This window comes from Frieseomelitta varia, unplaced genomic scaffold (genome assembly GCF_011392965.1).
Source record: "Frieseomelitta varia isolate USP_RPSP 00005682 unplaced genomic scaffold, Fvar_1.2 scaffold_305, whole genome shotgun sequence".
NCBI classification, from domain to species: domain Eukaryota; kingdom Metazoa; phylum Arthropoda; class Insecta; order Hymenoptera; family Apidae; genus Frieseomelitta; species Frieseomelitta varia.
Window position 1 is genome coordinate 260105 of NW_025110041.1, and position 24532 is coordinate 284636.

General features: G+C 30.9%; 5 protein-coding genes across 17 annotated transcripts in view; 3 read left to right on the plus strand and 2 right to left on the minus strand.

Annotated features, from left to right (window-relative positions):
- LOC122529732 (disintegrin and metalloproteinase domain-containing protein 11-like) overlaps positions 1-8654 on the plus strand; it is a 51286-nt gene extending 42632 nt beyond the window's left edge. For 8 of the 10 annotated variants that reach the window (XM_043656127.1, XM_043656129.1, XM_043656125.1 and 5 more), the window contains 3 exons: positions 1156-1609; positions 3946-4134; positions 7837-8654. In XM_043656127.1, the coding sequence (XP_043512062.1) occupies positions 1156-1609; positions 3946-4134; positions 7837-8521 (1328 nt within the window). In that variant the 3' untranslated portion in view covers positions 8522-8654. The remainder of the gene's footprint in view (positions 1-1155; positions 1610-3945; positions 4135-7836) is intronic. The other 2 variants (XM_043656135.1, XM_043656133.1) reach the window with 2 other exon arrangements.
- A 3213-nt stretch (positions 8655-11867) lies between these two features.
- LOC122529733 (protein phosphatase PTC7 homolog) lies at positions 11868-14217 on the plus strand. The gene is made up of 5 exons (XM_043656136.1): positions 11868-12426; positions 12691-12870; positions 12980-13178; positions 13267-13523; positions 14032-14217. The coding sequence occupies exons 1-5, from the start codon at positions 12201-12203 to the stop codon at positions 14079-14081; spliced, it is 912 nt and encodes a 303-aa protein (XP_043512071.1). The 5' UTR covers positions 11868-12200; the 3' UTR covers positions 14082-14217.
- Positions 14218-14602: 385 nt separating this feature from the next.
- On the minus strand, positions 14603-17539 carry LOC122529734 (derlin-2). Its single transcript, XM_043656137.1, has 6 exons — positions 17248-17539; positions 17085-17150; positions 16823-16990; positions 16601-16723; positions 16343-16506; positions 14603-16261 (listed from the first exon to the last, which is right to left on the minus strand). The coding sequence occupies exons 1-6, from the start codon at positions 17338-17340 to the stop codon at positions 16159-16161; spliced, it is 717 nt and encodes a 238-aa protein (XP_043512072.1). The 5' UTR covers positions 17341-17539; the 3' UTR covers positions 14603-16158.
- A 1020-nt stretch (positions 17540-18559) lies between these two features.
- Positions 18560-21351, plus strand: LOC122529721 (vacuolar fusion protein CCZ1 homolog). 4 transcript variants are annotated; one of them, XM_043656106.1, is made up of 10 exons: positions 18560-18824; positions 18946-19040; positions 19133-19226; positions 19540-19755; positions 19829-20004; positions 20080-20223; positions 20304-20449; positions 20535-20796; positions 20871-20998; positions 21109-21351. In XM_043656106.1, the coding sequence occupies exons 1-10, from the start codon at positions 18750-18752 to the stop codon at positions 21156-21158; spliced, it is 1386 nt and encodes a 461-aa protein (XP_043512041.1). In that variant the 5' UTR covers positions 18560-18749; the 3' UTR covers positions 21159-21351. The 4 variants fall into 4 exon arrangements, with proteins under 4 accessions (XP_043512041.1, XP_043512040.1, XP_043512042.1 ...); XM_043656105.1 differs by having other exon boundaries at positions 18561-18824; positions 21106-21351; XM_043656108.1 differs by having other exon boundaries at positions 18562-18853; positions 21106-21351.
- LOC122529720 (probable 28S rRNA (cytosine(4447)-C(5))-methyltransferase) lies at positions 19794-24499 on the minus strand. The gene is made up of 7 exons (XM_043656104.1): positions 24145-24499; positions 23920-24062; positions 22925-23292; positions 22690-22857; positions 22417-22612; positions 21977-22345; positions 19794-21898 (listed from the first exon to the last, which is right to left on the minus strand). The coding sequence occupies exons 1-7, from the start codon at positions 24242-24244 to the stop codon at positions 21422-21424; spliced, it is 1821 nt and encodes a 606-aa protein (XP_043512039.1). The 5' UTR covers positions 24245-24499; the 3' UTR covers positions 19794-21421.
- Positions 24500-24532: the final 33 nt, after the last annotated feature.

Here is a 24532-nt window from a genome sequence, read left to right on the forward strand (position 1 = left end):
ATGCAACGAGCTCGAATCGATTAAAATTGTCACTATTGCTCTATTGGTAGACGTTTTATATAAATCGACGTTAGACGTTGTCAAATGCAAACAAATGTGTCAGAGGAAATGACAATGTCAAAATGTGATTAATAGACTACAGAATGGTTTAAGTAATTTTGTGAAATTAGTAAATATATAATTTTAAAGAAATAAATATATTAATAAATTAATAATATAAAAAAATTAATTGATTATATTGAAATATAATATAAAGAAAATAAATATAATATAGAATTGAAAAATAAATTAATATATATATAAATTTTAAAGAAACGGAACCTAGTATTTATTATAATGTTTGTTAGTTAAAACGGTTAGAAACCAAGTTCCATTTCTTTAATTACGTTTATAATTTTATACACTTTATATTATATTTAAATTAAAAGTGATCTTACAATGAAAAATCATGTTGAACTTTGAAGAACTTTTGGAAAGTTGATAACACGTGTTTCGTCTCATTCTATTTATACATCTTGTAAAAACGACAGTTTATATTATCCTGATCGAAATTTTTTTGGTAAATTTCTAGTTTAGCCGCTATTCTCCCAATATTTGCTATTTTGTTGTTGCTTTTTTAAGATAAAAAATCAACCGGGGAAAGTCGAAAAAGTTACAGGCACAAATTATACAGACGAATATTTGTGTGCAACACTAGCAATAACAAACAAATAACAAAAATAATCTGTATGATTCAAATTATATTATATCTGATTCCGTTTCATTTAATAATTCATCACGAATATAATGAAATATTTGGAATGTGCAATATCTTCATGACGTGAAAAATTTAAAAAAAAAAAAAAGGTACAAGAACTGTATAACTTTCTCGAAATTCTCCCGATTGATTTCTCATTTTAAGAACGAGATGGCCTTTCCAAAAAAAAAAAAAAAAAATCTGTATAATCAAAATTACGAAAAAGCCGCTAAAACTAGAAATTTGTCCACCAGATATATCACACAAGTCTGCCAATTCCAATTAACCTCTGTCAAACGCAGAGACTAACAGAGAATCGAGAGCTACTTGCATCGAGCGTTTACGCGGAACGTAAAGAGGAACGATCAGAAAAAGATCGAACGATTGATAAAAAAAAAAAAACAACGAAAATCGAGCAGGTATGGAAAGAGGTGCGGTAGCCAACGTTGAGCGCACGTTAGATCAGCTGAACGGTTACCACGAGCACATTATCGAGGCACTGAGAATGGCGGCGAACCAACGGGAGACGTCGGGAACAACATCGACCGGCGGGAACGCGATGGACGACGAAGCGCTGACGGAACCTCTGACGGAGCTGCTGACGGAACATCTGCCAGAGTGCTATCCAACGGACACGTACCGCAAAGACATCATAAAGCATATCGACAACCAGGCGGACGAGGAGTACGACGAGTACGCGCCGTCCTGCGGCATAATTCGCATACGCACACTGGAGGACCTGATCAAACAGCTGGAGCGCCATACCACTAGGAACCGAAGTCCCAGTGGCTCCGAGGACATGCGAATGTCCGAAAGCGAGGCCGATCGTCCGTATAGGAAGGATTCGTCCGTTTGTAGCGAGTCCTCTCAAGGGTAAGAACTAATGCGAAATACGCGCTTCGCCAATGCTTTTACCTTCTCGTTCTCGACGTTCTTCAAGGCTTTTATCACAGACGAGATACGGGATGGATCTTTTGGGTCACGTGGCTCTTACTAGGCAGCTCCAGAGCTCGTTCACCATTTTTTATTCGAGCAGAAACAAGATTGCACAGTTCGCGCTATAGTTGCGAAATTACAAAACTTCAGGACGACTTATTATTACGAATTTTGTTTAATTTAGAGACAAATATTCTAACATACTCATCTATGAGAAAGTGGTAAAAGTTGCTCTGCTTTTTTTTATCAAATTTGATAGTCGAACGTAATTCCTGATATAATTGTAGAGAGCATAAAAAGATTTTGCCAATTTTTTCCCACACGATCAGTATCTCACACACAATATCTGTACCTCGTCTGTGCTTCTACTACCATTACGTTATCATTCAATCCGTATCGTATACGTACACTGTTCTTTGGCAAAGCTTCGATGGCGACATATGGTTCAACTTGATCGCGAAACGATACAACGTGTTTTACGCGTGAATTCTCTTTTTATTTGTCGTAGAGAGCGTACGAAGTTCGATAAGCGTGTGTAAAGAAAAGAAAGGATAATACGACTATCTGCAATACATACACAGACACATACATATCCCACACGATTGCGATAAAGAAATCTCTATGAAGCTATTATATACAAGTTGGCTCAACGTTGAATCGTTTCTTTCGTATTTCGATCTGATAAATATTTTAAAAAAGGAACTGATCTCGATAATTTTTTAAATGCGTCGTCAAGGTCATCATCTTGAGGTATCATGAAAGATGTAACTGGGGATCGTAATTTTTGTTAAGTACTCGAAAGTGTTTCATCAGAATTTGGTACAAAATGGATAAAAGTAAACAATTTTTTTTATTCATTTTTAATCGAATGAACATTGGATTTGATTCAGGTTAGATTTTCTTTGGAGTGATGGATGCATGCTTTTACTTCATGACAATACATATACATGCGTATGTGGTATCGAAACAATAATTTCACAAAATGAAACTAATTCAAACCCATTTCTGAATTCTGATTAAGTGGATTTTCTTTGGGAGAAGCATGTTACTTCACAATACATATTTCTACAATACATGTACATATATATAGTATCTTAATACGAATTTTTCATATATATATATTTATATATATGTGTGTGTGTGTATGTATGTATGTATTAAAACACAAAATAATAATTTCGCAAGACAGTTCATAGTTTTATTTACTGCACGATTTTAATAGGAATTAATTATTGACAAATGAATGCAAATTGTTTTTCTTTGTACAAATAACGAATGTTACGTTCTCAAATACTATTACATAAATATTATTTATTTGCTATCTTTTCTGTTAAAATCATACTACGTTAAATCAATTTTTGAAACTCATCGAATACTGTGTAACTAAGGAATCTGATTAAGTAAATTAAATGCCATGATTGAAAATATACGATACATAATATATTTTAACTCTTTTGGTAAACGGCAAGCCTCAATTAAAACCTTCAAAACACTACTCAAGTCGCATATTAAAAAATTATCGAAATCAAGGATGGATCCCTCGTCATAAATATTTACTCTTCACCTATTCATCGTCGACATACATTACATGTACTTATTCGATCAGATATCTCACACGCTGGCATCTTACAAACTCTCGCCGTCGCATTCTATTATACTTACTTACTACTATTCTTATCAATGCGTCGTTGCTTACTTTTTTCTTCTCTCGCCAATTACGTATTTTTGTATCTTCTGCTTCGTAACATTGCGCATATTACAGCTATCAGAACCCGTAATGACAAGCGTCTGGATACAGTAGCCATTAGCTGTAGCTATACGTTGCAGGCAAACGCGCGATCACACCGGATTGAATTGGTTAAAAAAAAAAAAAAAAAAGAAAGAAAGAAAGAAAGATCTCGGCGAAAAGTCTCGACTTGCATTCACCGACCGCGTGTATCTTTCGTGCGATTTCTCTACATGCAGAGTCTGTTTATACCGTGCCTTTCTCGAGAAGTCTGTGTTATTTGGGATATTTCGAGGGACCTTGAACTCACTCTCGTGAAACGTCTGAACAAAGACGAACTATGTGACAGAAGTGATAAAACGAAAAAGGAGGAGATAGAGAAATAACAATACTAACGGCAAATAGAAACAAATAGGAAAATAAAAAAAAAAAGGAGAGAGAGAGAGAGAGAGAAAATAGGAAAATACACGTGTACAAACGAAATTTAAAAAAAAAAAAAAAAAGAATGTAAACACTTGTCAAGGAACTGATTCGATTTCCTACGTAGAAGCAGGAGATGTAGCCGCGGCCGTGACGATACCTACGGTAGATATTGTCAACCATCGTCTCGAAGTCCTTACGGCACCCATCAGCACACTCAACACTCCCATCAAATGTACAAGGAGGAGGGTATCTATGCGACTGCCGATCCTGACAGAGGCTCAAATACTAGGGGTGAAACGCCCGATAGTGAAAGGTATCGCAGATTCTTACAATACGAACACCACGGGCTTGGTAGATTGACGTTCGGTAAAGAGTTCTGCGCAAATCCCCTGGCAATCCTTAACGAGAGTTCCCCCCTCCACATTCCAGTACGCGTTCCCGCCATTAGTGTTGGGAATCCCACGTTGGTGTTTCAGAATTTTTCGGAGAAAGTTATGTACAGTGAGAAGAAATCACTATTTCGTAATGCTTTGAGTTTTATAATTGACGCTATTTTGTAATGTGATTATTAATTACTATTAATGATTATGGAAAATTATTAGGAATTTTGTTCATTTATGGAAACTGAAAAAGTAACACGTGGTTTTATATCGAGTTTTATATCCTTTGGTTACAATATAGGCACGAATTATTTGAAAGAAACGACGATGGTGGAATTTGAATTCGAATTAGAAGTTCCAATTCTTTAAATTGGAGATTAACGAGTACAAATAATTAATAAGTAGAAATTACATGTTATTTCAATATTATGTCTAATATGATGTTGAAGAAAAGAAAATGGAAAGGGAATAATTAATATTATAACGTTACAATGTTTCATTTCTGACATGTAACACTTATTTTCCTTATATATGACTGACAGGAGATGACTCCGCGTGTAAAAATAAGTCGCAGACAAGGAATAACATTTTTTCATTTGAGAATTCGTTTTCGAGAAAGTCAAATTTGAAAATCTGTCAAGTAATTTTGAGTTTAGCTACTTCTGGATTAAATAATCGCCAGGAAATTGTTCCATCCTGTATTTGATATTTAATATTCAATGATAATAATTTTAATAATATTTAATAGTAATCTTTCAGAAGTGCAACTTATACTACGATTTGTAGAAAAAATTAAGCAGAATATCTCAGAGAATTACGGTGAAACATTTTGCAAAATAATATTAAAAATGTTCCAGCGAAAGATGAACATCTCAATCGAATAAAAAGATTTCGTGAGAAACACTTGAATCTTCCAGTCTTCTGAATTTTAAACAACTAATCGAATGATTCTTTGAAATGATGGTTTCATTGATCTAATTTTGCCTCTCACTGTATGTATTTTGTTCCTTGAAACTGAGATCGCGACCCCCTATTTACGATATTTAAATAGACTGCTCCTATCGTATAACAATTCCCATCACTATAATGAACGCGCATTCAGATAAGGATTGGTGCATGCCCAAATTGTCCGATGGGTTTTCAACCAGTTAAAAATCATTTCGTCGAAGTTGCAACATGTACAGTAATCCACGCTCTATCCCAAATGTTGACTAAATAGTCGATATCTGAACGTCTGAAAATCGAAACGGAATATAAATAGACTCGGCATACTCCCGGTCTTTTACGTCTGTATATAACGAGAGTTGCAAGTCCATTTTTACCATTTTTTTTAATCGTCTCTTAAATGTAGTAACATTGTTAGATCGTTGCATATGAAATGGCGGATTTCACAAACGTGTTAAGGTGCTGTTAGATGATATTTATTTTAGACATCAATTCAATCTTTTAAAGCCTATCTCTAATATTGCATTTATTGTGTTATACATAATTATATAATTTTTTATTACACATACAAATAATAGTTTGATTCTGAAAAATAATATTTCATACAGATTTATAAAGAAAAATTTATATAGCATAATAATTTAAAAAAAAGATAGTATGGATGATAGAGAAAAGCAGAACATCATTTTATTTCTCAAAATAGTGATTATTATTTCACTTGTTATAAATTGCTGTTTCTTTTTTGTAAAATAATCAAAAACTGAATTATTTAAAAAAATATAAAAAATACAGAAAAATCGTGTCTTTTTTTTCTATTTCTGCACAATTCTTAACTCTCATAAAAAATATTAAAGAATTAATTATCTAATGTTATTTTCAAGAAAATAAATACTAATGGAATACTAAATAGAAAATTAATGTTACTTATTACACAATATTATTTATAATTTATTATTTATAATATTATTTTCATACTACGAATTTCGTCATTTCATCTGCAACAGCTATACAATATTTACCATATTAAGGACGACGAATACATACAGATACATAAAGTATAAAAATGTGCGAAATAAAATAGACGGAAAGATGTCCTGAACTTGAATGAAAAGTTGTGCCGTTGCCTCCAGAGTTTCCACGAGACCAAGGGAAAAGAAGATACGACTCGATTCGACAAAATTCAACACACCAACCTTCGCATGCTAATTTACTCTTTTAGTTGCTTGTGCAATGCGCTGTGAATGTGCTGCAAATTACCGTACGGGACGTGTATTGTGTATCTCTTTGTCATATTTCTCGCAAATGGCCAGAAACGCAAGTTGCTGCAAGCATTCTAGTGTAATTACAGTTCATGGCAAACTGGCGATAGTGGAAACTTGCGAGTCACGCGAAACACTGAAAGCGACTCTCTCTTTTTCTCGTATCTGTCGACACCTGATTAACTGCGGTTCAAGACGCGCTAGAACGGCTCTTTATCTGCACTTATCCTTATCTGAAGATTTCCTTTTTCTTTTTGGATCGACCGTCACCTTTGTGCTTTAATTGTACGACAAAGTTATTTAGAGAGAAAAAAAAAAAAGAAAAGAAACAAAGTTGTTAACATTTATATTGTGATCTTTACATATTGTATCTACGTGTACTTTCAACGTGCAACTGTTCGTAGCTGCAATTGCAAGGCTTCGCACGTGCGCAATGGCTAGAAAGCTTTGTCTATCAAACACACGTGTATGCACGCGTTACCTTTCAGACAAAATAGAAAATGACGCACAGTGAAGTATTTGTACCGATGTAAGCTGGCTAAAAATATTTCAGTTGATTTAAAGCACACGTATAAGCGTTAATGTTATGATAGTAGTACAACACTTCCTTTTATTTTTTGAATATCTTAATATTCGAATATTATATCAGAACAGAGTATGTGCTAGTAATTAGAAAATCACCTAGTTAGTAGCAGATATTCTATTCAGAAAGCAGGTATTCTATTGTACTATCATAAAACATTAAAATATACATATACATATATCTCTTAAATCAATAAAATATTTTTATGCTATTTTAATATTTATTTCTCAAACTCTATTATGCACATAAACTGTCATCTAATACATAAATGTTATATGTGTGATTTCTTGAGAAAAAGAATATTGTTTTCAAATATCAAAAATATAGAGGAAAGTAAAGAGGAAAAAGAATTACTTTAATATCTGCCTCTTACATGCAACATAATGACGCGACATAATCTTGAACTCGCATTTCATTGCACTTTTAAAACACTGTATAGATCTTTTAAAATCTTTCTCGAGCGCGAAGACTGTTATATTGGAAAAAAAGATATCTATTCGCACGAAACATAGAAAACAAACGTTTTTCATTTTGAAAAACTTTCGAGTATTGACCAGAGTCCTGATGCAAATACTCCACTGTACGATAATTACTGTACGTTGAATTCAACCAAGGAAATGGTTAACGCGTGCATTCGGCCCGAATTCGCATAGTACGTGTAATAAAAAAGAAAAAAAAATAGATAGCGTGTAAAAGAAGGTAAGTCTACGGGAAGGGAAAAGAAACAGGAAAGAAGGTTATTAGGAGCTTGTCGAGGAGTAAGAAATCGCGTGTCCGCAGCGTGTGTATGCAGCATTAGTGGTCGTGGAATAGATCCAATGGGCTCGTGTAATCTTGTTATTTTCTAGTGATGCATTTATTCAAGCTCAACAACTAGCCCGACGGACTAGTGAGGACGGAGTGCAACACCGGCCACCACAGCAGCCGCCGCCGCCGCCGCCGCCGCCACCGCCGCCACCTGCAATGACTGGTAGCGCGGTACAGTTGCTGCATCAACTGCATCATTCACAGCGAGAGCATCGACAACAGCCGCAGCAACCGCATCGCTGCCATCATCACGCGCAGTCCCAGCAGCAGCAGCAGCAGCAGCAGCAGCCGCCGCCGCCGCAGCCGCCGCAGCCGTCGTCGCAACAACATCAACGTCAACAACATCAGCAGCAGCAACAGCAGCAGCAGCAGCAGCAGCAGCAGCAACAACAACAACAACAACAACAACAACAACACCAACTGCCGGTGGAACAACTGCCAATACAGCAGCGCGGCTATTATCCATCCCCACCCCACACTGATAACGGTCTCGATAACAACGAGACTGAAAATGCTCAATCCCACCAACAACAAATGCTCCCCGACGTTCGTGGAATCGATGTTAATCACTTGCCTAATATTAACAAATGCCCACTAGACGATAATTTTAGTCTAGATTGTAACATAAATAATGGTTCCCCTAAAGAATTAAATACCAACAACACTAGTGATAACGAAAATACTGCCCTACTGCCCCCTTCGCATTTTCCTGAGTACAAGCATTGATAATTATTAATCGATGACAGATAGTGTCCATAAAACATAGTGGTGTGAATTTAATCTTGAACTCGCATTTTATACTGAATAGTGTAAATAACGATAAACTATTGATCAAGCAACAACAATGACAACAACAAGAGAAAAAAAAAAGAAAAGAAACAACGGCAAACAGGTATTAAATTATATGAATTAAAATAATCTATATGAAATGTTTATTAATAAACATTAGTAAAGCGATTTACTCGAAGAAATGTATTGTTGTTATTCGTTTATACCCGATCCCTTTTGCGTAACATATTTTTCCATTTGTTGCTATTTTATTGTTTTGTCATTTTATATTTAATCGTGTGACATCATGCAGAATATAATTCAAAAATTCAAAACTGAAAATTTATCTTCTTCGTTCAAAATTAAATTTCTTAAAAATTAAGAGTGACAGAGAAAAGAGTGGATTTTAGATTCATAATCGATGCATAAAAATCTATCAGAAATAATTATTTACCATTAGATAAATTTTTCAATGTTAGACATTATTATCATTATCGTTACTGCATTATTATTATATCATTCAAAAATACAATATGGAAGAAAACCTATTCTAAAATACTAAATAAAACACAGGCAAGGAAATGTTACCATTCTCGAGTATAATAAATACTTGTAATCTATACTATATTTGTCAAAAATTCTAGTTCAAATACAATTAGTCATGGCGATTTGAATCTTTCATCCGGCATGACTGTATATAACGAAAGGAACAAAAATGCATACGACTCACGATTGTGTAGAAAAGAAGAATATTGTCATCGATGTTACTGTGTCCCGGTGAAACTCGTCATCAAATAGGATCTGGAAAAAGGTATGGAATATTTTAACTTTCTTAAAGACCGTGTTATTTGGAAAATTTGAAATAATATGCTCTATTGAACATAAAATTAGAATAGTAATATTTAATTCAAGAATAAAAGTTTTAATTTATCAAATATTTGCCAAATAATTATTCAATTAATAATTACTAAATACAAGGAATAGAATTAAATGAGAGAGATGCATATAAAATACAAAGTTACTTACATTTTTAGTTTTGAAGCATCACCAAACACAAGAACAAGAAGAAGAGTGAGAAATCTTCAACAAAATATAAATTATTGTAATTTATTCTGAAAAATACTTGTAAATTATTCTAATAACGATAAAAAAAATTGAAATTCTAATAGAGTAATTACCATAGAAATTGCAACTTTAACATAAAAATTAAAAATATAGAAGTTGAGAAAATAATATATTAAAAATATCCACCATTAAAGTTTTAAATATACTTTGTATTAATCAAATATAGCGCGCTTTTTCGTCAGTGAAGCTGCGCAGTATAGAAAAGACAAGATGTGCAAAACATGTTCAAATCTGCCCGTGATTGTTCAAAATATATAGTAAATAAATAGTTCCAATTATCAAATTAAAAAAAATCTGTTTTCATCTACTTTCATTAGAATAATTCAAACATAATTATATCACCGTATAAAACTATCGGATTTACTATAGCACTCTTTTGAATTTCGCGTCTCTATAATTACAATGCTTCGAACTATCCCTCAAAAGAAAACCTAAATTTTCAAACAAATGTACGAGAAAAACAAAATAATGATCAAATTTTATAGCCATAGTATGAGCCACAAATGCTACTACCAAAAAAGACAATCGAAGAAAACAAGATAATTTGATCATAAATTATAGTTATAATTGATAAATAATTGTATAAAAACTTACAGTAATTAGACGAAGTTAACAGCAGTACGAGTATGAAAGTATTACGCGATTAATAAAAGTCAGGCAGGACAATACATCCTTATGCCGTGATTTTCGACATTAGATTAACTTCTCGTGCAACAGGTTGCGTCGCGAACTAATTTAGGGAGGGAAGGGCGGGGGAAAGGGGGGAGAGGTTTGAGTGCACGAATAAAAATATACATAACAAATTTTTTAAAATAATGCTTACTGCTCTAGATTGTACATCCAACAATGCAAAAGCTATTAATGCAATCTTTATTCAATAAATCCGGAAAACACTGCTTCTTACCTATTCTTGCAACATTATCGATCGATCGTAAGAAATTATATTGATGATAAACGAGGTCCATATATCTCGGCAGTGTATCGATTGAATGTCCCGATATATAATCGCGTGTTCTAGTGTTTCGTTGACGTTGTAATCTTTACTTAATTGTAAAATAAGATTATTGCGCGCGAATTTCGTACCAAGATCTTCGTATTTCGTAGTTTGAATTTCATAAGACTTTCGTACAAGATACATTATCTAACTTTGAACATCAAATTAAATTTGATATTAAGTTAAATAAATATAATTGTTACGTCCGCCATAATAAATCACAGAGGAAATAATGCTTTGATTATTTTTCGGATCGGTAATTCAGAACGTGAGATATATTCATTCTTAATCCATAAAAGATGACCATAGATGGTGCTGGTTACTCATCGAATTTAAATTTCGCGCGCAATTAAATGCATTTTTTAGTCTGTAATATGTAATTTTTTAGTTTAATACGAAAGCAAAAAACAGATAACTTTTGCTACAATTTTTATATTAATTATATTACATTATATTATATACGTATGTAATTATAATAATTATAATTAATGTATATTAATTAATTCATTATTAAATTAACATATATATAAGTTACGATATAATATTTCTGAATGTTTTAATCATTAACTACCAAAATTTGTACATAATTATTTGTTCTATACAATTATAGTATACAAAATATACTATAATAATATAAATCATTTCAATTATTTAAAGCTGCTTTTTATGAAATATATCGTTAAATAAAGAAAAATGATTTATATTATAAAAATTTATATTAATTGAAAATAAAGAAAATTTATATTAGATATTTAAAAATTTATATTATATATATCAATACCATAAATTCAATTCTAAGATAGCTATCCAAGTAAGCATCACTTATAAAATCCCACAAAGATATAAATCGTTCTAATTCTAAATGATCATATCGTTTGTATTTTTCGTACAAGTTCGTGCTGTTAGTGCACATTTTTCATCTTTATTTAACGTTCTTACCTTATTTCAAATATATTCTTATTTACTATTAAAAATTGAAAAACTTACTTAAAAATTAAAGGGACTTACTTTTTTCCATGTTTCACTAAATATCATGAAATCGTTAATCTTGTTGGCGAATAGCCCTAATCAACACTCAATTCGCGTCGACAAATTTCGAGTAATAAAAATGAGACTTAACAACGACCTTAAAAATCTCCCCTAAAAATCGATCTGAAGTCAGGTGCAAGGTATGTAGTTATGTAGATGCATTGTTGGCCATGTTCACGTCAGTCAGTTAGTATCGCTGGTTGGTATATACTTTCTCGGGTTACATCGTCGCAAGAGATAATTTCAATTGGAATCACGGTCACCGATCTTTGTTTCATCAAGCGTGGATTGGAACTCGAGAACGGCACGGTCGATGCCAAGTGCGATTAAGGGGACAGCTGACAAATCTGATCGATGTTAAACGCACCAATGACAAAAACAACGAACATGCCTCCGAACACACGCCTGTGAATTGACTGCACGATTCATGCAGATTCGTCGTTCAGTTAATAAAGATGTGCGTCACAAAAGTTTGAGCCTCACCGAACGATGCAGTCCATTTATTGGACCGGGAGGCTGCTGTCGCGGGCGATATGGAATGGCATATCAAATTATACAGCATGCGCCGATCCTAACGTGAACAAACGTCGCGAGGCATCATTCGTTTCGGCTGTGTGTGGTTTTCCAAAAGATTTCACGCGAGGACGTATACGTAAAGGACAATTCGGTGATGACGCATGGTTCAGTGCCAAATTCAAAACTGTCGAAGTAATAGGTAATGTTAACCCGCCGCAATCGTCGTGAAACGATCTTGTGATTCTGTATTCGCACGTGATTGGCAATGTGTGGGAATCTCTTCCGCGTTTCATAGGTTTCAGTTATCGCAAATTATACCTAATCTCGGTATCTGCTGCAGCCGAAATATCTGTCAAAAAGCTCATGTTGCCAAAACAAATCTGTTGAATCTGTTTACGACTGTTGGCAAAGCTGTGAGTAATATCATCGTTCCATAGATTGACAATTTCACTGCTCTTTTTAGGAGTAGCAGATGGTGTAGGCGGATGGAGGCATTATGGAATCGATCCGGGAGAGTTTTCTAGTTTTCTTATGAGAACTTGCGAAAGACTGGTTTCTATGGGCAGGTTTACACCTTCTGAACCAGCTGGATTACTAGCACGTAGTTACTATGAATTACTAGAAAGTAAACAACCCATATTAGGTATTAAAAACAACTTGCAGCTTGCATCTTTTCTTATATTTCACTTATATCTCTGTAAGAGAAAATGAAAAATTGTGTTTCGGTAATAGTAGTTGTGCGATTGTTTCAGGTAGCAGTACGGCGTGTGTTATAGTTCTCAATAAAGAGACGAGCAGCATTTATGCAGCTAATATTGGTGATAGTGGTTTTGTAGTTGTAAGAAAAGGAGAAGTAGTTCATCGTTCTTCCGAACAACAACACTACTTTAATACTCCATTTCAGTTATCTCTCCCACCTCCAGGACATTCTGGTCTGGTACTTAGCGACAGGTATTAAGTTATATAAATATATGTTGTCAATCTACATTGTGTATTTAATGTACTATTCCATTCAAGACATTGTACATTTTAATTCTAGTCCAGAATCTGCAGATACTTCAAGTTTCGGAGTTGAGGATGGCGATGTAATTCTTTTAGCAACAGACGGAGTATTTGATAATGTGCCTGACCAATTACTTATTACTGAAATGCGTAAAGTTCAAGGGGAAAGAGATCCTACTAAGATACAAGGAGTTGCCAACTCAATAGCCTGGATGGCTCGTAGTTTAGCTTTTGATGGCGCATTTATGTCTCCATTTGCCCAAAGTGCTAGAGAAAATGGAATTGACACTATAGGTATGAAAAACCACATCAATATTACCATATAAACTACCATATAAAATTAACATTTCAAAATCAACTTCGAAAGCATAGTCTAATAGAAAACATAGTTTTTAAGAAAAAATATATTCAATTTATTCATACCCATACATTTCACAATTTCTTATGTATCTTATGCATGTACCTATTGTTTACTTTGGTAGTAACTTTGTAGTAAAACAGTTTTCTTTCTGTATTGTTCTATTTTCTAATTCTTATATCTAGAATGAAAAACTTGTACAAATATGCTGTTTTCCGTTTTTCTTTTTTTTTTTCTTTCTTTCGTTTTTTATTTTTTTATCTTTTTTCTTTCTCTATTTTCTAACAAATGAGCAGTTATCTCTCAAAGTAAACACATCAATAGTTCGAAAGAAATCTTATTACTAACTTTTTCAATTAGGATAAGATTTTCGATTTACCATGAGAAAGGCAAGACTAACTTAAATATTAACATGTATATCAACGTGTTTCTTGTATTTTTTAGGTGGTAAACCAGATGACATTACAGTGCTTTTAGCAACGGTGGCAATATAATAAAGTATGTACAATAGAGTCTTGATCATTGTATTATAGTCCATGTCATTGCGTATATGTACCTAGTTATACATCATTATATCCCGTTATGATAATCATTTATTATTTAAATCTAAATAAATGGTTTTGTAAATCATTTTTCATCTTAATTAATCTTTATAACCACCGTAAAAAATGTTACTTCTCAAGAATTATTTTTTGACTAGCAAAATCTTGTATGTAAATATACAAATTTGTTTAAATATATACAAACAAGAAATTACAAAAATTTTATTAATTTTTACTGACAACAACAGTACATACCATATGGCACAATAACATAATAATGCAACACTGTAATGTATTATAAATAAAAGCTAGTTATTTTGTTGGATTAAATATTTAAAAAATTATAGTAACTTTCACAAATGAATATGTAAGAAGAGATATATTCAAAGTTTAATCGAAAATTAAATGCGGCTTAAATGAATTTCTTACACCGCTATATATCGAATAATAATGTATAATTTATGCAATAATAATTTCAAACTAAATCGAACCATTTTATTTCATTATAATGGTTATATAAATAACATTTTTACCTAGTATTTACAAAAAGGCTACTATCTAGTTAAATCCCAGAGGTTCTCATTGCCTGGATTCTTGCAGTTAAAATTGTTAAAGTCTTATACCAACTGCGTTCTTTTGGGTCATACAACTAGAACTTGCAAAAACTTAGACAAAATGTATTTTCAATTGCGCTATCAACAAAATATCGCGCTTATTTTCCAAAAAGACGCAAGTTACACAAGTCTCTCACAGTTTTAACTACCATCTAGTAAGTCATACATAACTGTTCAAGTGGAAATTCTTTGTAATACTTTGGCTTTCTGCCGATGTACGCTTTGTCATAGTAAGTTTGACAAATGAATTGTTCTATTATATACTAGAATGCTGATAGGAAATATGAACACATCACAGTATAACGTGCAATATGATATTCTAAACCAAGCAATTGATGAGTTATTGGTTTACTAGGGGGAAAAAAAATAATTAAATTTATCTAAGAACTATGTTATCTTTGTTAATTTATTAATAGCTTTTTTCATTCATACTCGCATATTATAAACATCACAAAAAAAGGAATGCCATTGCATGTTTTATTAAATCTTTTCTGATTTTGAAATTAAATAACAATGTATATCTTATGATACCATTTTATCAAATGCCCATAAGAAAAGAAACTGTGATGTATTCTATTATTTACAATGTTACATATTCTCAGACATGGTATCAAATGTATTATTACATAATTAAAAAATACCGGGGGATTATTTATAATAGGAGAATAAATAAAATTATTTACAACATTCAATTATGTAAGATTTTTACAATATAATGTTTTGGAATCAGGGGTTTCAATTTTGTGTTTTTGCAAACAGTAAAAATAGTATTTTATACTCTATTATACGAGTCTTTTCTTGTTTAACAAAAATGTAAAAGTTGTAATTTCCTATTTTTAGTTAAAATTGTATATCTTATCAGGCACAAGATTGTAGTAAAAATTCATACTGTGCATTATATAATTATAACGAAAACAGTATTTAAACGAATCTCATAATGAATTAAACACTTACAGAAATGTAATTCAGAAGAGAATTTAGAATTCACATTTTTGTGAAGATATATTAAATTTTGTACTATATAGAAATTTTGCAAATTATACTATATTAATAAATGACCAAATACATTTTAAAATATTTTTAACAAATACGTTATCAGTATGAAGCTTCTTTGTATTCTCGTAAGCACTATAAATATATCACAATAGTCGATTATCTGAGAAATACTGTTTTCATTTATGTATATTATTTGCGTTCAATGAAAAAATTGTAACCCCTGCTAGAAAATTGGAAGTCTTATCTTTGTCATAAGTTTTTCATTACATTTTACATAATATCAAGGCTGCAAATATTTAGTACTGTTTTTTAGTAACTGGAAAAATCAAGGAACAATGTTTTATATATAGCAATGTAAAAGTTTACTTGATATGCCAATCAGTAAGAGATGGTTTGGAAGCAGGACCTTGAATTTAAAATCATTGTATATTGGCTTCTTGACCCCAATTAAATCCACCAGGACGATCTTCAGGCGGCGGAGTATAATCTGGATCTTCTGGATGTGCGTCAAACAAAGTCTTACTGTAAACAAACAACAAATGATAATAGCACTATTGCAATATATAACTAGCCTGTTGAAGACTTCTTATCCAAGTAACTTACAGTATTTGTGGAGTTTTTAGAACACGAAAACCTCCCCGTAAACGTGGAAATACATCTTCTGCAAAGTAATACATATGTCCCACAGCCATTCCAACTAGATCCACCCAAATTGTATTACCAAGAAGTACAGAAAATCCAAGCAGCACCCAAGGCAAATATGGTGCCTGGTGATAAAAAAAACACACATGCACATTTAAAAATGATCTATTCTTAGTCTCCCTATAGAACTCGATACAAGAGAAATGGTAAAAAACTTACTTGGAAATTTAAAAGTCCGAAAAAGTTTAATCTAACAAATGGATTTCTCCGTGACCAAACATATACCAACATAATCGTGAATGCATGGCCCAGAAATAACAAATTAACAAAAAATGCAAATGTCTATAGTAAACTTAGGATAAATACATACAATGAAATACATTGGTGCATGTACTTTATCATCGAACTCAAAAAATGATAAATGAAATATTGAAAGGATACAATCATACATATGCCTCCAAAAATGAACATCATTACAAAGTCAGCTGTCCTTCTACGAAATGATCCTTCCTCTAGCATTCGACAGTATCGATAGGTAAAGATCATGTTGAAAAGGAAATTGAAACCCATATTTCCAAAAAATAAAAACGTGGTTATTAATCTCCATAGCTGAAAGAACATTTATATTATAAATGATGTGACAACTATGAAATACACGAAGCCAGTTGAAAAGTCTAGAACACAATAATAGATATTTGTTTACCTGATATTGTTCAATGATCAATGTAGGATTAAAATACAACCGAAATGGAGATACCAAATCTAATTGCTAAAAACGGACAAACAAAAGTAATTTGACGATTACTGTTTTGAAAATATTATTCTGCAACAATAAAACTGTACTGTGAGAGAAACATTTTACAAACCACAGCAAGAGTCGTGATGACACAAGCTGTTGTGTAAGCTCGTGTCACCACAGGTATTTGCATGTACTCCTGCCGGAAAGACTGATAGGCCATTGGTGTATCGTTACGATCTTCTGTACACCTAAAGACCAATTTCTTTTCCAAACACGTCGCCTTTATATTTTATCATCACATGTTGCTCATTACTGTGCGTTATCTAAATTTAATCATTACCCACATCACGACAAATTTGTTATGTTCAGCTTCGTACACGTAATACGTGAAATCCGTTACAATCGAATAACGTAAATCTCGATTTCACGTAGTTATCGATAGTGTGTTCGTGGCTTTTTCGTATTCGTGAAAACGTTGCAATTATGTCCTCTTCAATTTTAAATAAATTGTCGTCTATACATAAAGTGAATTTGAAAAATAAATAAGCTCGTGTTTATCACACGTTTTTATAATTATCTAAAGAAAATTTTCATAAATATAAATACAGAAAGATTTTTACATTACTGATTCTTATGATTTGAATTTACAATTTGTTAGTCATGTGATATTTTTTAAACATCTAAAGATAGTTAGTCACTGATATATATTATGTTTTAATTATTTAGTAAGAAGAAATATATCTCGAATAAAAATATGAAATTACGTTTCATTTCATTGCTTCATTCTCGCAAGTATGAGAACTATATATCTTTATGTCCATATAAATTATTTTACAAAAATGCAAAATATACGTTATCGCCGGTTTTGCGTAGCACTGATAATATCAAACGATTTTCAAGAATTAAAGTTTACATTTTATTGAGTTCATATGTTGTATAAATAGTTTTCATTAAATATTCATTTCTTTAGGTTTCATTGCATTATCTATTAAATTTAAAAAAAAAAATATATATATATATATATATATATATTTCACATAGTATATAATATTTATGATCATATTATATAATGTTGTAATATGTCATATAATAGTTATGATCAGTATAATATTATTATTTATCTGTATATAAAATTCTCGATAATAGTATTATATCGATCTTTTACATATCTGAAAATAATAGAAAGAAATATCTCTCTACTATCTTAGTATATTAGTAAATATCTCAGTGGCTATATCTTTATTTCATAAATATGAATGTTTATATAAATTTTCATTTATAAAAGCGATAATAAATGTAGCTAATAAGTAGTATGTAATCAATTTTAGTATAAAATTTATATATATATATATATACATGTATATATATTTGAGGTTGAGAAGTATATACATACAGTATGGTATTATATATATCACATGATAATAAAGCGTGCTGCCATCTCAACATCTATTAAGTTTTCAAAATAACATAAAATAGATGTCTGTAGGATTGTTCTTTATTTGTCGGTTGAAATGTTTCAACTAGGAGAATTTGAATAAATATTTAAATTAACAAATTATCATAGTAATATATTTATGTTTTAAATAAAAACAAAGAGGCGGAATATTTGTTGTTTAAATTATTGTCAAAATGACATCAAAAACAGAGGTTACATTAGAACATTTTTATATATTCAATGGCACGTATGCAAAGAAAGAGGGGGAGGCAAGTAATTAAAATTTATCAATAGAAAAGTATTTATACATAAAAAATTACATAATTTTTACTCTCTATGTACGTATATACTCTATATACAATTACATGTGTTTGTATGTTTTCTATGCAGGAAGAAAAAAAAATTCTTTATTATTATCCAGAAAAAGATTTAGATGTCCAGATTAAAAATATAGGGCTCAGTGAAGCAATTATTAAATTTGCACAGTAAGCATAAATATATTTTGAAAATTCTAAAATTTCTATCTTGATGTTTAGTGTTGATGTCATGTTTTTGCATTTGAAATTTTCTTTTATAGGTCATTTAATCCTGGGCAACCATGCGATTACTGTCACACACATAAAACTCGTCAAATTTATTATCAACCAGAACCAAATTTTTGGATGGTAATGGTAAGGTTCTATCATTGTTAAGAAAAGTATATAAATTACTTGTTTTGAAAGTGGCTTGAGTCACTTTTTCAAAACAATCAAATTAGTGATTAGATTAATTATAATTCTACATGATCTTTTCATTTTAAAACAATTTGCAGTTAATGTCAAAGCAATTAAAAATCGCTAAGATTTTGTTGATAAAAGTTTAGATAAGTAACAGAATGCCACTTATTCCACCACTTATGCCACTTTCAAAATAAACGATTCATATAAAAACACTATATACAATATTTGAAATCATGTCCACAAATACTTAAAAATTGTTATATAGATTGTTGGTGTACCATATATATGGAAGGAGAAAGATGGTAATAAGTATACAGAATATCAATATGATGAAGTTTCTAGCAGTGTTTGTCAGGCTCTATTGAAACAAGCATATGTTATGTTTAGACTATTTATGGGATCATTTGATACTATCATTAATGAACCTGAATGTGGATCTATAACATTGTTAAAACATAAACTTGAACATTTTTATTCAAGGGTAAGGAAAATCTGTAAAATGCACAATTTGTATATTTGTTAATATAATTTCTAATATCTTTTATTTTTTACAGTATTTAATGTCTTTAAAGTTGAATAACAGTGATATTTTGGACGTTTTCCAAGGCTTACAATTCTTACCTCTTGATAAAATAACATTTTTACGGGTTCAGTGTTTCATGAATCTAGTAGAAGCTATGTTTTCTCAAGTAAAATACACTGCATTTCTTTACAATGATCAAGTTGTGTGGTTAGTAATATAAATATTGTTATGCCACTATAATATATAACAATTAAAGAATTAATATTCATTGCCATTATTTAGGAGTGGTTTGGAGCCAGAAGATATGCAAGTAGTTTATAATTATCTAGTAAGTACACTTTTGCCAGCTCATCTTGAAAAAGAATTACACGAGGGTTCAATGCCCAGAAATTCACCTTCACCATTTACAACCACTCACTATGGAAAGTTAGTACATGCTAACTAGTTAGAAAATAATTAAATATTCTATATTATAACAATATAATAAGTTACATAAATTTTATTAGATTTGTCACTGGTCCATCTAGCATTAATGAACCAAGTTTAATCGGAAAATCTCCTAAAGTATTTATTAATTATTCTACGAAACCAGTGTCACTGTATTTAGTTGTTTATAGAGCATTAAGTGCTACAATATGCCTATTTGTTGATAGTAAGTATCTTCCCTTTTCTTCTTTTTTTTTAAATAATGAAGTAAACATTTTAAAAGACATAAAATTGGAGTGCTTATTTTACAGGTAAAACAAGTTTGTTAATAGATTTCTTTAAAAGTCTGGACAGCTTTCTTGGTCCGCAATTAACCACACTTGTTAATTCAGTTGCTGAACAATGTACTAAACATGTAACAGTTTCTTCTGAATCATGCAAATATCTATATTTCAATAAACTTAATTTAGCATATAAAAGTACAATACATCCAGATAACAGGAGATGCTCTAATGTCCTTACAACACCGGAAGTATTGAGAGTTATCACTGATATATATAATGATACAAATAAGTTAGTACATAATACAATAGCATTTTAACTTATTATTTTACAATTAAAATATATCTTTCTTTTTGTAATTTTAGATTAAAAGAAGCTGGAGAAATTATTATAAAAACTATGAGCGATTATTGGGTCGTTGGAAAGTTATCGAACTTAAGGGAATTTTTTGTAGTTATTCAACAAAAAAGTGCAAGTATAATGGAAATAGAAGGTATATATATACATATATATATATACATGATTATGTATTTATTTTATTATGATCTACTGATCTTCAGTTTAGAATTACATAAATGAGAATAACAATTTTTATTTCAGAAGATGTAAAAAAACTTTGTGAAAAGGAATTAAAGAGTATATTTTTCCATTAATGAAAAAGTCTGGTAAATTTATATAAATATTTAACGACTATTTTATATGATGACTAAATAATTGTTCACTCTTTTAATCGATCTACAAGTAATGTATAATCTGAAAAATAATATTATAACAATAGAAGTAATTTATATAAAATTTAATGTAAAATATAAAATCTGTACATACAAATTATATATTTTTAAAATATTTAAATTACTTAGATAGCATTTTTTTCAAATATTGTAGCTATTACAATATTAATTCATTCTATTTTAACTTAAAAATTATCAATTATCAAAGTTTCTTCCTCTGCATCTTTGTTTTTATGAATAATATTGGAGAATTTTTTTAATTTTGCTACAAAAAATCCATCCATATTATGTACATGTGGGTAAAATCGTTTAGTTAATTTTAATGAAGGATGAAATCTGTACTGTCTGTAGCTTGTAAAACCTTCGGCACCAAATTCTAATCCAGTTGGTATTAATTTAACATCACGTTTCTTAAGGGCATGATCAACGACCCATTCATTTTCTTCTGGAAGAATGGAACAAGTCGAATAAACAATAATTCCGCCGGATTCTGAACGTGCATTGACACAATCTATAGCTGCCAAAAGTAATTCCTTTTGCAATGTACAACAACGCTGTATGTCTACTTCGTCTTTATTTGTTTTAACACTGGGATCTTTTGAAACAACACCAGTACCAGTGCATGGTGCATCTAACAATACTCTATCGAAACTTTTAATCACCTAAAAGATACATATTTTAATAAAAATTTAATTATATCATACATTCAATATGTTCATATATGTATCATTAATGCTTACTGATGGTAACTTTCGTCCATCATAAGTACAAACGATCGAATTCACGATGCCAAGTCTGTGAAAATTGCCGACAACAGCTTTTATTCTTTCTTCATTTACATCGTTCGAAAAGATTACACCTGTGTTTTTCATAAGTGACGCTATGTGCGATGACTTTCCTCCAGGTGCAGCACACATGTCAAGAATCTTTTCATTTTCTTTGGGATCCAAAGCCATAACAGGTAGGAAACTAGATGCACCTTGTAGAATGTAATGTCCTGCTAAATACTCTGGTGTGGCACCCATAGGGACTTGCGAAGAGTAAATCACTAATCCAATTTTTGTCCATTTGCCAATGGGATCTAAATTAACTCCTCTATTGATCAAAGCCTAAAATATCAATGTTATAATAAATTAACAGATACCAAAAATATTCGTTACATGTATCATTCAATAAATACTTCAGCCAAGTCACGACGACGTGTTTTCAATGTATTCGTTCGTATCGTCATAGGTCTCTGGACTTCACTTGCTTCTAAAAATTCTAATAGCTCATCCAGTGGAAATATTTGCATCAGTTTTTCCATCAAGAAATTATTATAACTATAGTATGTACACAAGTCACTTCTAAGAAGGTCCATATATTCGGAACGGGATCTTTAAGAAACATAAAAAGGTAAAATTTCCTGAAATTCTTCCATAAAACAATCTTCTTTTAATCCCAAGAAGCATACCTATTTACATCGCGCAATTTTTTAAAATCGGATAATACCATGATAACGTCTTTTATACGTTGTTGTACATCTTTTAAATTAGTAACTTCTGCAAGTTCTTTTTCAGTGGGAAAGGTAAAGACAGATTGTTGCAAGGTCATTTCATGCATTTCCTCCTCCGCTAATTTTCTAATCAAGAAAAAAGTAAAATTAGAGTTTAAACATTAAGCTTAATGTAATAATAAATGATGCTCACTGTTCTTCTTCTTGTTTCTTTCTTAATTTTTTATTTGCTTTCTCAATAGGAAGTAGATCAACATCATTATCAGAACTATCTGTATCTTCATTTTGATTCATTTCCTCATTATCTATTTTTCCATTTTGTTCATATTCCTCAATGTCGTTGTAATTATCAATTTCATCTTTTGTATCATTGTTTAGTAATTTCTTTTTTTTAATTTTTTGTTGCTCACCTCGCATTACGTCTTCATTATCAGACATATTACTATCACTGTTGAACTGCATTTGATCATCTTCATGACTTAAATTATTATTTTTAAGTTGCCTTTTAAGACATTTCTTTTTCTTATTTGTTTTTAATTGTTTTGTCACATTTTTGACATTCTAATGAAAATGAGTACTTTATAAATATTTATATGTGTATATAGGATGTTCCAAATCTCAAGCATCAAACTTTGCTAATATGTCTGCCAATGTGTTATGCAATATGAGCAAAAAATGCATCATAAGCTGATACGTCTTAATTTTTGAGATATGAAAAGAAAGCCATTAGTACAAAGCATAAGTAATTAGATATACTGAAGCTACTTAACTTTTAATAATTATCATTTGGTTCAAATTATTTTTTACAGTGATTGATACTGGTTTAGACTGATTTGCACAAATTGTTCATGATGGTCATCTTTTGTCTTATCTGTACATGCAAGTAAACATGCTTCCATGGACGTCATTCTCTGTATATTAGCAAGGTTATTGATTTTTTCTATTAACTTATAACAAGTAGTACATTTCTCATACTATCGATAATTAAAAGTTTAATAGTTTTAGTGTATCTGATTACTTATGGCTTATATTACACTTCCTTTTATATCTTAAAAACGAAAATCCATTGACCCATGATACATATAACATTTTTTGTGACCTTCCAAATATGTTGATAAAGTTTGACGATTGAGATCTGAAACAATCTATATGTGACTTAATTACAGAAAAGAAAAGAAGAAAACTTACATCTTCGGTTAGAGTATCTTCTATTTCCTTTTTGCCTTTCGTTTTCTCTAACTTAGTTAACTTTTTATTTAAATTTTGCTTTTTTAGCAATCTTTTTCTTGCTCGTTGCCTCTGTCTATGACTTAATTCTTTTTCTTCTTTCACTGAGTAAATATAGTTGATCTTTATATACGCAAGCAATAAGTATATTTGTAAAATACATATAAGCAAGTTAATTATACATACCTAATATTCCTTTTGGAAATGTTGGATCTCCTTGTTTCTTTGCTTTTCTCCCACGACCACTTGGAACGATTGTATCATCAAACTTAGCTTTTCGTCCCATTTTAAAATACTTGTTATTAAAATTGCAATTGTTATTTAAACAGTTCTAATATTTTCATTAAACGAAACGTAAAAGTTTACGTTCATTCATACGCTTTTAAATCCTAAATGTATATAAATCATTAAATTTTGCATTTTTTATACGTTATATTAGTACATTTATGTAAAAGGAATTAAAATCAGAAAAGTGAAAAATTATGGATACTGCTCGAAAATTTTTTTCAAAATAAGCACGTGAGTTATAACCTTTCCTATCTTTCCTATTTATTATTTAACTAGCAAGTACTAC